Here is a 15,669-nt window from a genome sequence, read left to right on the forward strand (position 1 = left end):
AAGAGTGTGCTTTTCTATTAATGTTGACGGACGATAGTAATGATACTGCTTCACCTCATACTAAAAAAATTTCTTACAGCTAAACTTGAGTAATTTATCCCCCTCAAAAAAATCTGGTAGCACCCCTTCCCGGTCTTGCAACACCATTGGGAGAGACAGCACGCCATTCGATAGCAATGATTTCCAAATAAGATTCTTACATATTTTTTAATTAAAATTATTTTTTCTTCAATTAGTTTAATATTTTCAATTATATTTATACTAGATCATTATTTCTTAGATTCATATTTTCTTTTTAGTTAGATTCATTTCCCATCCAGATTCACACTTTTTTCCAACTAAATCCATAGATATTATTTTCCTATTAGATTCTTACATATTTTATCTCTAACTAGATCCATAAATATCCTTTTTCCAATTCTTAGCTATTTTCTTTTGGTTAGGTTGATATTTCCTTTAAATTGGATTCGTCTTAATACAGATTCATGCTTTTTTTTCCAATCAGATTTATGTATGATTTTTAATTAGATTAATTTTTTTTTTTTGAATTAGATCCATCATTTCTTCCGATTCATTTCTTATCCAGATTCATACATTAAAAAAAAACTAGATCCATAGATATTTTTCCCCGTTGATTCATGTGGTCATTCAGTTAGATTCGCTTTTAATCCTGAGTCATACATATTTTTTTCAATAGTATTAATACATTTTTTTCTCGCTAATATGAATACATTTTTTTCTCGCTAAGATTCATACATTCATCATTATTGCAATTAGATTCTAATATTTTTCCGATTTGCCACCAGAAAAATCAAATTTTAACTTATTTGAAAAAAAAATTGTGAAAATGTGGAGTTTGGAATTTGAGAGCGACCCATATAGATGCACAAATTTAAGAAATGAAATGTGTTCTCTTGAGTACATGGATACGTATGTAATACGCTTCGGATATGACTCATAGGGATTTCAGAGCCGCAGCCGCTAAGGAAATTAGCTGACAGATAGGTAGGTCATGGACTTTCCACCCTTCTCCCTCTCGCAAGTTTATTATATATCCACTCTTTTTTTACTTCCATAGAAATAGTTGATTTATGATTTTCTCGTGAACCGTTGCGAGGCAGAGATTTCCACTCCATGCAGTTTCTTTTTTTAGTACAAGCCTGTCTTGCTCAACTTTCCATTTGGCACATATAAGATTTGTTTTAACATGCTAGTTTTTTATTTGCATTCTCAATGATTGATGTATATAGTACTTTCTTTTCGGGACCATTTCAATATCCCTAGTACCCGTTTTTTTATGTCCATTGGCGTATGTCAAAAATGTTTGACTAATACAAAGGCCACAACAGACAAAATGCCCAACGAGGTAGCTGAAAAGAAATGCCTATAAAAAAATATAGATGTCGAATATGTTTCTAAACTATATCAAAAATACAGCAACCGAATAAGAGCAATAAAAAAACCAATAACTATGAAAAAATATAAATATATTGCTCATAAAAAAAATTGTGGTTGTCTCATCTAAGTATGGATAGCTTCTCGATTTATCCCAATATGTTTATCGTATTTCTTTTTAAACATGTTAATTCTGTTAGCTCACCTCTCCGAGGGTCGTGAATTATATTCCATTTATTCACAACCCTATTAGAGGAAAAATCCCCCCCCCCCCATTTTTTCATCTCCCCCTTTCATAAATTTATTTTTTTCTTATAACGCATTTAATATATTGCAGATGGTTTTTGGTGTTGGGGTCAACCACAGACCTGTTATGATTTATTATACATCATAACTCATACAATGTAGAGCCTCACAACGGACACTACTTCGAAAAAATTTCAACGGGCTTCAATATATTTAATACCCAATAACGTACGCTCCTCGTTAGCTGACAATTTTCGGTTCCAAGGATGTACGTTATCGATAGGTTCTACTGTATTTAGTCTGTGAGCTTATCTTTGTTGATAAGCACTAATTTCTCTGGGAAGGTATGAACTTTTGAAACCACTCAGTAACAAGCTTGCAGTTTTTATAGGACATAGGGGAAGTGTGGGTAGGTTTTAGGTGGCAGAGGAGCTGATTCTCAGAGAGAGAGAGAGAGAGAGAGAGAGAGAGAGAGATTCTTTGCCGTGTCCATCAAGAAGCGATATCTCCCATTTCGGGAAACTATTTCAGTCGAAAGCCTTATGACAAAAGTCGGAAGTTCAAGCAAAATCTTATGCCTTTTATTGCCCATTTTCGAACGAAAATGGGTGAAAATGCCTTTTTTTAAATTTTCGAGTCATAAATGCCTATTTTAACATTGTTTTAAATTTGTTAGTGAATTTTACAGGCCGTAGTTTGAAAAACCCGGATATTTTGAGCATTAAGAACTTTAAGATTTTTATAATTTTCAACTCTTAGTATTAATTATCATCAGAAAGCTTCCCATACCCTTCCAGCCCCATTTAGACTCAAACAGTGATCTGAGAGATAGGTGTTGCCTTGCCCCAACTTTGCTTTGAGCGGATGGTGTAAGATGTGAATGATTGTTTCAGATAAACGCTGCATGTGTTAGAAAAGCAGAGGTGAATTAGAAATTTTTGTTTCTCCACAAAATCACATAATGTCTCGCTCAGGCATTGTACAGCTTTGTATATGCATAGCGGACCAATGATTGTCCGAAGAAGTCATGAATGGAGATTGGAGCAATTTAAAGCGGGGTAAGAGCAGACAGGGCTCTGGGTCCCATGTTTTGATTTTATTTTTTGCACCATAAACTGCACTGGAAACAGCCATGGCTGTTTATTAAACATACTTATTTAGTTATTCGATTAAATTGACCAGTCACCCTCAGGGGTGTGTGGCCACATTGGCCACACAGGGCCCCCGCACTTGAGTCTCGCATACGTAGTGGCATAAAAAAGTTAATTTTTTTACGTACAAAAATGGAACAAGATAGCCATATTTCAACTATAAAAATGATTACTCCAACTAATACAACAAATGAGAATTATTCGCAATTCCAGGGAGCCCCACACATAATTGCCAATGCTTCCGATTCACCCGGAAGCCTTATTAAAATCTTCCGGTCGGAAATTAGGTTCTTCCGATTTTTCGTATCTATAGAAAAATCCCTAAAAATCCTCATTGTGCTTTGTTTGAATGGAAAATCCCTAAAGAAAATACTCTTCCAGTCCTTTCAATTTCAGGCTGACCGGTTTCTCGGGAAAAATATGGGGAATATGGATTTCAAGTACGAAAAATCTGTAGCTAATTGTCGCCAAATATGTCATATGCATGCAAAGTGGCCAACTACTGCTTAAAAAATCGGGACAACGGAAAATTTCTCCCGGAAAAACGGGATTTACCATATGGTCACCCATTACAATTTAAAAATTTCCCTTTTATATGTATGACATGTTTTCTTTGATGCGGAGTGTGTCATCAGTGATAAACTACAGATTTTTCAAGTCTGTGAATTGGTACTCATGCCCACAGATCATTTTTTGTACGGGCTCCACGTCTGATAAGAGTGGCATTGGAATTGGCCTAATCCTGAGGGTCTACTAACATTTTATTTTGGGCTTGAAATCAATTTAACTTGGATAGTAATGCAGTTAGCGTAAACTGTAAACTATGATCAAGACAATAGATGGATTGAGTGCAACCGATTTTTTAGCTAGTTTTTGGACCCTTACTGCTTTTGTTTTTAGTTTTTTTTTCTTCCTTCCAAAAATTCTAAATGCTTTTTAGTGCCTTTTTGCACTAAATCATTTCGACCATTTTTAGTGTCTAAACTTCCGGGCTATACTTATGACTAATCTGATCTATAAAAATCATTAATTTATTCTATTTTCTGTTCTCTTCATTATGCTTCATCATGGACGAAGATACGGGTGGGGGAGGGGGAGCGGCATTGCCCCCAGCATCAAAGGTGAAGTCGACTGATCTAATGCATATATGTGTAGATGAATTGACATCATCGTGCCCTCCCCCAGCAATAATGACCGTGCCCCCCGAGACTTCCACGTCTATCTCCGCCTATGTGCTTTATACTCGATTTTTTTTTTCTCCCATACAGTACTCGTCTCTTATATTCTAAAATGTAGTATGCTAGTGGACCATCAATTACATACATTTACTTGTACTGTATTTGCCGGGTCCTCTAACTCGGGGTTTTTCTATTACCTTTTTCTATTGATTTTTTTAATAAACTCATTTACCAAGGCTCTTAACCAGAGCTTTGTCAGCCTTCCCCCTAGCTGGTTGTGTATGCAGTATAAGGACATGCTCAAATTTTTATTAAGAAAAAAAATACCGTTTACGATTCGGTTAATGAGAATAAATGAACATGGTGGGGGGTCATGATCAACACAGTACATATATTAGTCGGTAAGTCCCCTCATCATTGAGGAAGGGGGGGCAATGTTCCCCTTTATGACCCCCCCCCCACCCCACCCCTAATATCTCCTCCCATGAACCTAAACGTGTATTGCTTCATCCTGCTATGTGAACTGCATGAATGTTTCGATTCATTCACTCTGCTCTTTCTGTACATGGAGATCAGCTTCAAGACATGAAACACATTGGATGGGAGCAATGTATTTAGTCTGAGGTCATGTCATGCTTTAATTAGGGTGGAGATCTAAACTCCGAAGGTCGGGTCAGTGGTATCTTCTCAACGTCGATTATTGGACTCCCACAGGTCGGTCGAGCACACAGATGTCTTTGTTCGTTTTTTTTTATCCAGCCATGAATCTCATTTGAATTCATATAACTTATACGACCCTCCTAAATCGTTAGCTGTAGGAGTTTCAGGGCAGAATCTCATTTGAGCGCTAACTGAAACGGATATTAGAATCGTGTTGGCAAAATGCCTGCGTTTCTTTTGGGTGGTTCTAACTAAGTTTAAAACTATGATATGGTAGGTATTTTTTAGTTTTTTTTTCTTCTGCTAATGACTACTTTTCATGTTAGAAATTTTTATATGCCAATGAATTCAGTGTGATTCAGTACTTCTCAATACTTTGAGGAGTGATATAACAGATCTGAACAAGCAATTTTCGTTGTAAAATTTACTGTCGAAACGCAAGTGGTGAACTCCTAGACCACGTTGTAATTGAACGCATTAAGTGCTGGTTTTGTCACTTATCGTCATTTCATGGATGGCAGAAGGCAAGATTGAACGAATCCGGGGCATGTAACTTATAAATATTGATTCAGGCGTCTAGTTTTCTGTCAGAAAAATATCACTGGATTTACTTGAACAAATTTTAAAACAGATTTTGCATAAAAAAATATAGAAAGCGATACTTTTTTTTAAATAGAAAATTTGATAAATACAAAAATTACAGAGAAAAAATGTGGTCACCATTAGAACATTTAAAAATTAGCCAAACCGCTAATTACAATTTTCCACGCTGTTGGTGTCTGGGAAAAAAGTGACCAACTTGCAATTCACATCGTTTATAGAATCGTGGCCGATTTTACGGTACGGGACCTTACGGCAGGTGCGGACCTAGGATAGCGTCGCCAGATCACGCGACTAAGAAACTGGGGCATTACACAAATTGAATGATAATAATCGATGGCAAAAATTACCGATTGGCTATAAAGTTTGAGTCTTAAGATCTGGACACACACATCTGCACCGTGCCCGACATGTGCGTCGACCGAGGGTAGGTCATCACACGGTCAAAGAATAATTCCTTGCTAAGCAATGCAGCCGTTCACACATCTCCGCACCGTAGCCGAGCACAGTCACCGCACCGCGTCCACACCGTCACCAAGTAGTTTATTTTATATTTTTACGGTGACTGTGCGGTCTCGGGAGAGAGAGAGCAGATATATTTTTTTATAAAAGAGCTCATTTATTTTATTTCGCTTTTCAATTTTCATCAATTGCGGAACTATATTAATTCTATTTATTTCTTGATTTTCATCAATTCTGGACTTATTTTCATTAATTCTGAATTTTTAATAATTCCGAAGTTATTTCTTTTTATTAATTCAAATTTTTCATTGGTACTGAAATAATTTCAATTATTTTTAATCCATCGATTCTAAAGTTTTCATTAATTTAGGAAACAGTTTCTCACATTTGTTTAAAATTACCTCCATTAATTTTTGTCTTAATTCACATTTATGTAGCTAGTTGTTTTTTTTTGTATGGGGTATTTCTTAGCGTTCGTGTACATTCAGTATGCGGATTCCCTCTTCCCCGCAAAATATATGAAATCTTGTTAAAGGAAGGGGGTGTCCCATAGACTAAAGATGTGATATATATATTCTTACTCTGTGGGGTGTCCTAAACATTTTTCGTGCCCCGAAATTGTTTAGACGCACCTGGCCTCGGTTCTGTAGCACTAGCGTAATATGTAGAAAACATATGGATAAACATTTCCACAACTTTGATGGGAAAACAACGTTTAAAATTATGTTTCATAGCATATAACGAAATTTTGCTGGGGCGATTTTTGTTAAAATAATTTAAAATTGGAAAACTAACTGGGTTTAACTTCCGATGCTTTATAAATAAATCTTGAACATGATTTTCAAACCAAACCAACTTGTTTGGTTTGGCTGATTTCTGGATAACTCAAGAAGCCCGCGAAATATTTCAAAACAATGAAGTGGCCCACACCTTCGAAAAAGTTGAGCACATTTGTGCTAAATATTTGACAAAGGTGTTTCAGCGACTAGGACTTTGGCAATGAGTACTTTAAATTATTATCGACTACTGGTGAGGCATTATCATTGAATCGAGCCCCGGCAGACTAAACACCCCAATTGTTATTGATTCTAATATCCGTTTGCCATGTGCAGAGGAGCCAATTTTTAGTTTAGAAGATTCCGCGTGTACACACACACACACACACACACAGAGTAAAATATATGCGCTCTCTTTCTTACAATATACTCCCACTGAGCTGATAAACTTCTCCGAGGTGTTATCGGAATTTGACACCATCTGCCCCTACAGATGATTATATTTATGATGGCTGTTGACTCTGAATAAAAACGAGTGTGTACGTGAGGAAGAGAGTACCGCTCCCCCCCCCACAGATTTTTAATTTCTGACTTTTTTTCTTCTCTCCTCTCTCTTTTATCAATCCGTAAACAATCTCCTCTCTCCAAACTATAAACAAGAATGTATATAGTCAAACTAAGCAAATGGCCGTGTCTTTTTATTTTCAGCTGCAATTAAAGATCTTATCCTTTTTTGCGGGTTTGTCACATATAAAAAATCTATCGGAGAGCAATCCAAAATAAAAACAAAATTTCTATAGAAAGCATACACGCACACATATACAGACAGATAAAAAAATTTATATGCATGTATAGATTATTTACAGAAATGTTTAGAACAATTAATTATTGTTAATTTATGCTAGGGCTATTATATCAATCACTCTTGTTAATTAATTTACTGAACGTTTTGATTACACCGAACCGTCTGCGTTAAAGCCTTGAAGCAATTGACACAGCTTCGTTAAGCTAGTAGTCTACGGCAGCCACACGGGCAACACACAGAAAGGTATGGTCGGAAGAGGAACGAGCCGAGCCACGGCCAACTGACGCCCAAGCTACGGTGCGGATATGTGTGTCCAGACCTTCGGGTTAGTTATGTGTTCACTAACTTTTTTCCTTATTGCAGATCAATGAAAATGAGGAAACGTTTTCGCGAACTCGCGTGAATGAGAGAAACGATTTGTGAACCGGAAAAAAAAAATTGGAGGAAATTTTCCTAACCTTCTCTGATTAGCATTTCATTTTTATAAATTTCTTTATGTAATAATCTTTATTTACCTAAAAATGGTCACATAGACCGTTGGCAAAAGTGGCAACACAAATTGGGCTTGCGATTAATGATGCAGGAAACATTGAATGCAAAGTAGAAATCTACAAAATTAAATGTTAAGGAAAATAATAGTTGAAAATTATAAATAGATAGGAGCGTGCACATACATTCGTGTGTAAAATTAAGAGAATTTGCATATTGTTTCTATTCGAGGCATCATGTGGGACGGCCGCACACCCCTCCATGTGTTCGACAGAGGGTCTGTGACTGCTAAGAGGTAGAGAGATCTTAGATCCCTATGTTCGACTTTTCAGGGACGCAGTTGGCCCTCTGTTCATGGACGACAACGTTCGTCCACATCGGATTCACCTGGTCAACGGATATCTGGAATGTGAGAAAATTTAGCGTATGGATTGGCCAACGAGATCTCCTGACCTAAACCCTATAGAACATGTTTGGGATGCTCTTGGGAGGGCAATCACATCTCGCCATCCCCCTCCGAGCACCATCCCGGAGCTGAAAACTGCGTTGGTGCAGGAGTGGGACCGATTGCCTCAGGGACTTCTCAACTACTTCGTGTCCAACTTGCTATTACAAATACGAGAAACCGCGTAAAGCTAAGACTTATGCTGTCACCTATTGAATAAAAACAAAACTATTTGTTGTAATTCGTAAAATAGAATGTTTTTGATTTCATGTCGATGCGCAAAATGCAAATAGACATGTGATATTAAAACTTTGATTCTTTTTGTTTTTAATGCTTCATACCGCTGTAAATTTTGCACGCCAAAATACCGATTACTATGTTGATTAAAGTATTTCAGCCGTAAACGTAAAAACATATTAACCGGTATTTTGGTGCTTGAAATTTACACCTGTATGTATGCAGCATAAAAACAAATAATATATTTTGATATAAGGCATTTTGTTTATTTTCATGCTGCATATCGGTTTGAACTCAACTAACTTAAAAATTATAAGTTTGGTTGCCACCTATCAAATAAAAACCAAAGTCCTATATTTTTGTAATGGATACGTGTTTCGATATTTTTGTGTGAGAAATGCGCAATTTGAAGATCAATCCCAGAATTGTTATCCCTTTCGGATACTTTATTTACTTAATAACTCCGTGTAATAGGATACGATATTCCATTTCGCTGGATGTGAGGTTTTTCTTTTTCCAGAACAGCCCAGAGAGAGAGAGAGAGATTGCAGTATATAAGGACCGTGACCGTATCGGCTGCTAAATATTAGGGCCATGAAGATAGACCAAAATACGTTGATTACAAATTTGCGTCATGGATGCCGAAGAAAGCATTTCTGTGGAATTTCACGCATGAGTGCTTGAGCACTTGCATCATCGATGAAAAAATTGAAAATGGGAGCATTCAATTTTCTTGTTTCTCCAACATGCGTCGGGCATGTTGTCGAAAAACATACATGTCCGGTCAAAATTTTTACATGCCCCGGAGATGTCGTGTAATAGATTTGTCCAGTTATGCATGGCTAGTTTCACGAATCGGGTGTAAGAGGATGGGAATGCTGTTCGAAAGTGGCTTCTTGTGGCGTCCTCACACTCTTAGTACTCCTTGTATCCTGCATACTACTGAAAAAAAGGTCTGTTTCACACCGACACCGGTGCAATCGCTGAAACATTTTTGTGATCTGTATCGTTCCAATTTTAGTATATGTACTAGCCGAAGCGTAATATTAAGTTTTTTTTTATCTAGCATCTTCGGCTTCCAGGACATTCCCTTTCGAAACACCATGCATGAAATGCATATCTGCCTTTTTCGATTCGTGAAACCAGCCATTCCTTCTGCAATCAACGATAGAAATGAGGATAAATGGCAAAACCAGCTCTGTGCATCATTCAACAACGCCGTCTAGCGTCGCATTGCGGCCATATGACGAAAACTGCTTCTCAGATGTTTTTATCACTCCTTCAAATTTTGCCCATGAGTTCTGAATCACCCTGTATATCACAGAAAATATTTGTCAATTGTCATAAAAATATGTGCGATAGAGACAAAGATTATCAAATGAGTTTGGAAAACAAACGTTTCTTTCCTTTGGGTGGCACAGGCAAACAGCTGTTCAAGTACTTTTTTGATGTATTTTTTGTGCGCAAAAGTGTCGTTGACACACGGTTTATTAAATTAATCTTCCCTCGCGAGAAAATTGGTGAAGAAAAATTATTTTTGCTCCTCCCCTCCATTTCCTGGTGCCAGTCTGGAGGAGGGGGAGAGAGAGGAACCGAGTCGGAATGATGTTGGTCCATGAAATGAGTCAGTTTGAGTATTGAATCATTTCACCACCACAAAATGCATTCCCAGCTGCTTGAAAACGCATTTTCTTCACCGCTGCAATTTCTTAGGAAACATCCGCAGCTGTTATATTAAAGTGTGTACTCCACCTATGTCTGTGGAATTTTATTCCATGACTAAAGGAATGTTTATTATTCCCTATTAAGATGGTTGGTCAGTTGTGCATATTTCTTGCCGTTTTACCGCAAGTTAATAGTTTTTTTTGTCGTTTAGGAACTTCTGTTACCTTGCATTCATCTCGTTTCTATTTCCTGGAAAATAAGAGACTTCATTTAGCAATTCGAAAGAGAATACTAGAGCCTTTTTATATTAAGCAGATGTTCAGTCAAATCTTTTGGCTGTTGATATGAATTTGTGTAACGGTATAATTCCCCGCAAAGTTTTTTTTCCCCAGGGGGTCACCCATGACTGATTAAAAGATGTTTCGTTGTTTGGAAAATATGAAAGGTATTTTGTCTAAATTTGCTTGTAACACAAACTCGACAAAAAATGCAACACAGAGTGCATATATTAATGTTATGACAATTTGCGTTACATAAAACTACGTATTAAATTTCAATATGAGCGCCTTTTTTTCTCGGGCTACCATCTAAACGGGTGGAAGGGTGCTCATTCTGGCCACCCGCATCCTGGAGCAGGGCCCCCACACCAGGCTTTTCGGGCCCCTTCATGATGAATTTATAACGTGACAAAACAAAAAATGATGATAATCGTCCCGGGTTCCAGAGATGGAGCCCTGTTAGCCCTCTCTTTCTGGGGGTCATGGTGCTCATGTTGAAACATATGCAATGCAAATTGTCATACATAAAATGAAACAAAGTGTATAATTAATGTTTGTCGAGTTTGTTGTATAGTGCCATCTGTGAGGGAAATTTGAACTTTTTTAAATTTATATATGAAAAAAAAACTAGGCTATGGCAAGTATTTTAGTGCAAATCGCACATTTTTATGTCAGTTTTGTTGATTCGTTATTAATTTGTAAAATGTGTCTAGAACTTCTCGTCCAACCTCGTTTTTCTTTTAGGGAAACTTTATTTTCCTCGTATTGCTGCAAAAAGAAAAATGATAAAAATTGTTCTTGAAATTGTTACACATTGAGCCGCTATAATCACTAATCCAGATCTTGAATGTGTACGAAAGAAAAAATATATAGTCGGTGATTTGTCTTTCCGTGATTACAATGAGAGTCGGAGCATTTGTTCGAACGAGTTCACAGATACGATCATGTCTTGTCCTTTGTGTTGGAATTGAAGTAGCAAATTCATCAGGTCTGTCTCATGAATGAGCTTGGAATGCTTTTCTAAGACAGTTTTCCAACCAACTTTGATCCCAGTGTTATGGAATGGCTTTCCGAAAGTTGGAAAAGCTTTGTTTTAAGGCATACGTTATTGCTCCTTAATTGTAAGAAAAAATAGAAAACTTCTTGTGTGAAGACAATATACGGTGAATGAGCAGTTCTTTGTATTCTATGTTAAATTCGTTGACAGACAATGGATATTATTCAGTCGGCGTACGGACAGAAAGTACCATTCTCGTTAGCCTAGTCTCTTTCGCTAATTTTTTTCATACTACTTTCAACATCTGTCTGTCTATTCACGTATTGATCCATTTTACAGGACAGTAAAATTTTAATTGAGAAATTATCTATTAAAATTTAGTACAGGTATAGCTGTTTCTCTCTCTCAGACGTCGCACATCTCGAATAAATGTCCGCATTCCGAAAATGTTTTCAGAACTCGAGCATGCGTCGTACTTCAATCTGTAGAACAAAATTATTTTCTATCTTTTTATTTGCAATAAATTTAAAATAATAAAATGGTACTTTTCATATATGACAAAATTTTCGAGGTGAGAGCTCTTTTAGCCTCTTCGTTATCTATACATGCACTTCTACAACCGTGAAGGTTGTCGTTAGTTCCCAGGTTCAAACCAGGGAAATAATATAGATAACACATTTTGCCTAACGAGCTTGAGGCGATCACTGATACATAGCACCTTCAATCCAACTCGTAAATGTCAGTAACTTGCTTACAGTCATGTGGCCGGGGTTGGAGTGCGTCGAAGTAATATCTTCATTATGTGGGCAAGTGCATTAGCTCCTCAAATATTGTAAGGCAGGCTTCTAACACATGGTTCACAAGCGACGTGCGGTATCCTTCGGAGGTTTTTGCCGTGGCCAACTTTTTTCAAAATGACTTGAAAACATTAAAAAGTGAAAAAATATAATTCGATAAACCCGCGGGCTAGTTTTGAATACCGTAGTATATAACTGTTATTCAAAATTGTGAAATGCTTTCAGATTCTGCGCATTTAATACAATATCTGCCTCACTTGAGAAATTGGGGAGACCCGGGGCCTAATTTTTTTTGCGAGGGATGACTAATTTCATAAATTTCAAGAGTGAAAAGTGAGGGCATCCCAAAAAAAAAGCATGCATAATAAAGAAATTCTACAAAACGCTTTAATAGAATTCCGAATTTTTGAAAGAAATTATTCCAAGAGTTATAGAATAAAACAACTTCAGAATTCATGAAAAAATAATTTCATAATTACCGAAAGGAAAATTTCAGAATTTAAGAATAAAATCTAAAAATATATTCCAAAAATAAATTCTTCAGTTATGGCTTCATGTATGAAACAAATTTTTTATGGATTAGCATTGACAAGTCAAACGAAAAGTTGCAGACATAGATTTTTTTTTTAGTGAGGACTTGCAAATCTCAAAATATAAAGAACTTTTATTGCTTGCCAGACTAGGTAACAATTTTTTTGAGGAATCGCTTATCTAGCATATGGTCTAAAAATAACTCTGCCTTATACAAATAGGATGAGGGGAAATATAAGATTCCTTCTCCCCGGATGTAATTCATCTTTCATCTTAACACCTGCTGGAATCTGCTGTTCCTAAAGGTACAGTATATTAATAGCATTACATGGAAAATCTGTTTTTCTTTGTTATTCGGGGATATGGCAGCATATTACCTGCAAGAGATATTATTTGATCGTTATTATGCATTCAGATTATTCTTGCGTCTTCCAGTTTTTGGAATCGGTTGTGGGCGAATAATGAACGTTTATTCATATTCCTTTCTTGTATGACGGCAATTTATTTCTTTTATAAGAAAAGTTACTTTTTTTGTGCAGAAAAGTTCTGTTATATTTCAGTGAAAAAAATTTCGAAAATAATGAAAATCGTAAGAGTTCAGATATTTTTCTACATACATTCAATTACAGTAGGGAATTATTTTTGTTTTGCATTTAACCCATTTCTCAATGTTTCGGAATTTTTTCCGCCAAATCTGCGTTTTAATTGAATTTTATTGGAATTTATAATTATATGAGAGGCTTTTTTGGGAATTGAAAATTATATGAGTAAGTTATCATCGGTAAAATAGCCAATGATGAGAGAAAAATATTAATGGTTGAACGCTTTATAATTTCTTTATTCTTTTCCTAGTCTTTTTTTCAGTCATTTACTTGTTTTTGATATGCACAAGGCTCAATCTTGAGAATGTTTCTCATAAGATTCGCAGCGTTTGGATCGTTCCAGGCTCTCCATGGAACGAATTAAAAGCACATCATCCCCTTTTTTCTCAAAACAGTTGTCATGATCCCTGTTCGAGATTAGGTTGCTTCGCATTGCTTAAATTTTGCCCCTTTGCGACAAGAAATTTGATTGGAGGACAAGAAATTTGATTGGAGCGCAGGTACAAAAAAAAACATTGAACGATTGCCAGTCGTCCAGTATATACGGGATTAAAAAGCGTGTGTAGTGAAGGGTGCGGGTGTTCCAGTGGATTTTATATTCATGAATTAGAGGATGGCTCACCCCCCCCCCCCACACTTACAATTCTTTTTAGGGTGCTTCAGTGGCCAGAGACTCCCATGTTCTATCACCTAGGAATTTTGTGTGGACTCCTCGATTGACGGAAATATTCATTTCTCCATTATTCATGGCCACCATAAGCGGATATAGGCTCTTCGAACGGGAGGGGGGGGGGGTCACTTCTCTCGCCCCATACCCGCCTGTGACAGGTATACATTTTTTAGTCAAATGTCTTCAATATTTACAACGATTTCATAGTTGTCTACACCGGAGAACAGCAGCAGCAGAAGAAATTTGGTACTTGCTAGCCCTGGGCGGGGACCACTGTTATAAATCTTCACTAACTTTAGTTTTCCGTTACAACCCTGCCTCATTGAAGTAATGGAAGCAAGTTGCTTTTGCATCACTGGAGTTGTTAGCGTTTCTATCTGGTTATGATTGCCACAAAAAATAAATGATATACAATTTAAAAAAAGTTGCATTCACACATGCCCAAAGCCATTGCCATCTCAGTGGCCTCCGTGGCCAGGGTTTAAGCTTTTATGGGGGTCCCTTTGAGCCCAACTTATGTTAGTCAGACAGCTTGTATTTGTGTGCAATATAATTAATCGTTTGGGGCCCTAATTAACTGCTGGCCTCATTGGCCTGCCTGTTAAGATACCACTGTGCAAATAATCAAAGTTAGTGTATGCATGAGTGACAATCAATATTTTTTATTTTTTTATGAACTAAACAGGCCTAAAAATAATATAATACAATAATGTGGGTCATTGAGCTCATAATTTGTGTAATGTTAGTTAATCCTTTTTTTTTCCTTTTCAGGCAATTAGCGAAATGCGTGAATGAATGTAAATCCCAAGCTGCTCATGCTAAAAAGTTCGTGATATGGATTTTTGAATTTTCATCCTTTTACACCATTTGTTGTACAACCGTTAATACATGTAAAGTTGAATTTCATGCGTAATTTACCATTTACAAGTACATTAGTGCACATACTTATTACTTGTGTTTTTCATGCAGAATTGTTGGAACAATCAAGCATCATCGCTCTAAGAGGAAAACTGCAGAGGCAGCTGAAGCAAATGGTAAAGATTTAAACAGACTATTAGAGAAAATATATTCCCCTCACAAAATAGTTTCATTATATTATTGTTGCGTGTATGAAAAGAAAATATCACATTTAAAGAAATGATAAAATTTAATTTGCTTTGTTTAAGGTAACTGGGAAAGTGATGATGATTTTGATTATTGGGACTCTGATTTTGATGAGGATTTCGATGATGAGGTATGTATATAAAATCAGGATTTTTTTTAAAACAGCAGTAAATTTTAAATCGCTTTCAAAACATTATTTAGTCACTAAAAACTAGATTTGATTAATTTGACCAAATCCAATGCTGTTTTTGGCTATAGAGAATTCACTAGCTGATGAATAAAAAGTTCTTGACTATATACAAATATACAGACTGCAACAGGTAAACTGCCCAATGAAGTGGCTGGGAAAAAAATATAAATTCAAAGCCAAATTGGTCAGTGAATACAAAATCAATGGTTTCACTTTAGAACATGTTTGCAACCACATTTAAAATGAATATATCCATAGAAAGTGTTCCACTTATCATGGTCTTTATATGGAAAGAGGCTGACAGGGCTCCATAACCTGGGATTATTGGAATTAATCACATTTTTTAAGTTATAAATAAGTTGAAGAGGGATTGGTTCAGGGACTGCCAACG

At 36.4% G+C, this 15,669-nt stretch overlaps 1 protein-coding gene across 3 annotated transcripts in view; it reads left to right on the plus strand.

Annotated features, from left to right (window-relative positions):
• LOC149083905 (uncharacterized) overlaps positions 1-15,669 on the plus strand; it is a 73,442-nt gene that overhangs the window by 42,549 nt on the left and 15,224 nt on the right. For all 3 annotated transcript variants that reach the window (XM_089234276.1, XM_089234277.1, XM_089234278.1), the window contains 3 exons: positions 14,756-14,809; positions 14,954-15,018; positions 15,151-15,218. In XM_089234276.1, the coding sequence (XP_089090402.1) occupies positions 14,756-14,809; positions 14,954-15,018; positions 15,151-15,218 (187 nt within the window). The remainder of the gene's footprint in view (positions 1-14,755; positions 14,810-14,953; positions 15,019-15,150; positions 15,219-15,669) is intronic.

This window comes from Pholcus phalangioides, unplaced genomic scaffold (genome assembly GCF_987345545.1).
Source record: "Pholcus phalangioides strain wild (caught in Gottingen) unplaced genomic scaffold, Ppha-v1.0 ptg000008l_1, whole genome shotgun sequence".
Classification (NCBI taxonomy): domain Eukaryota; kingdom Metazoa; phylum Arthropoda; class Arachnida; order Araneae; family Pholcidae; genus Pholcus; species Pholcus phalangioides.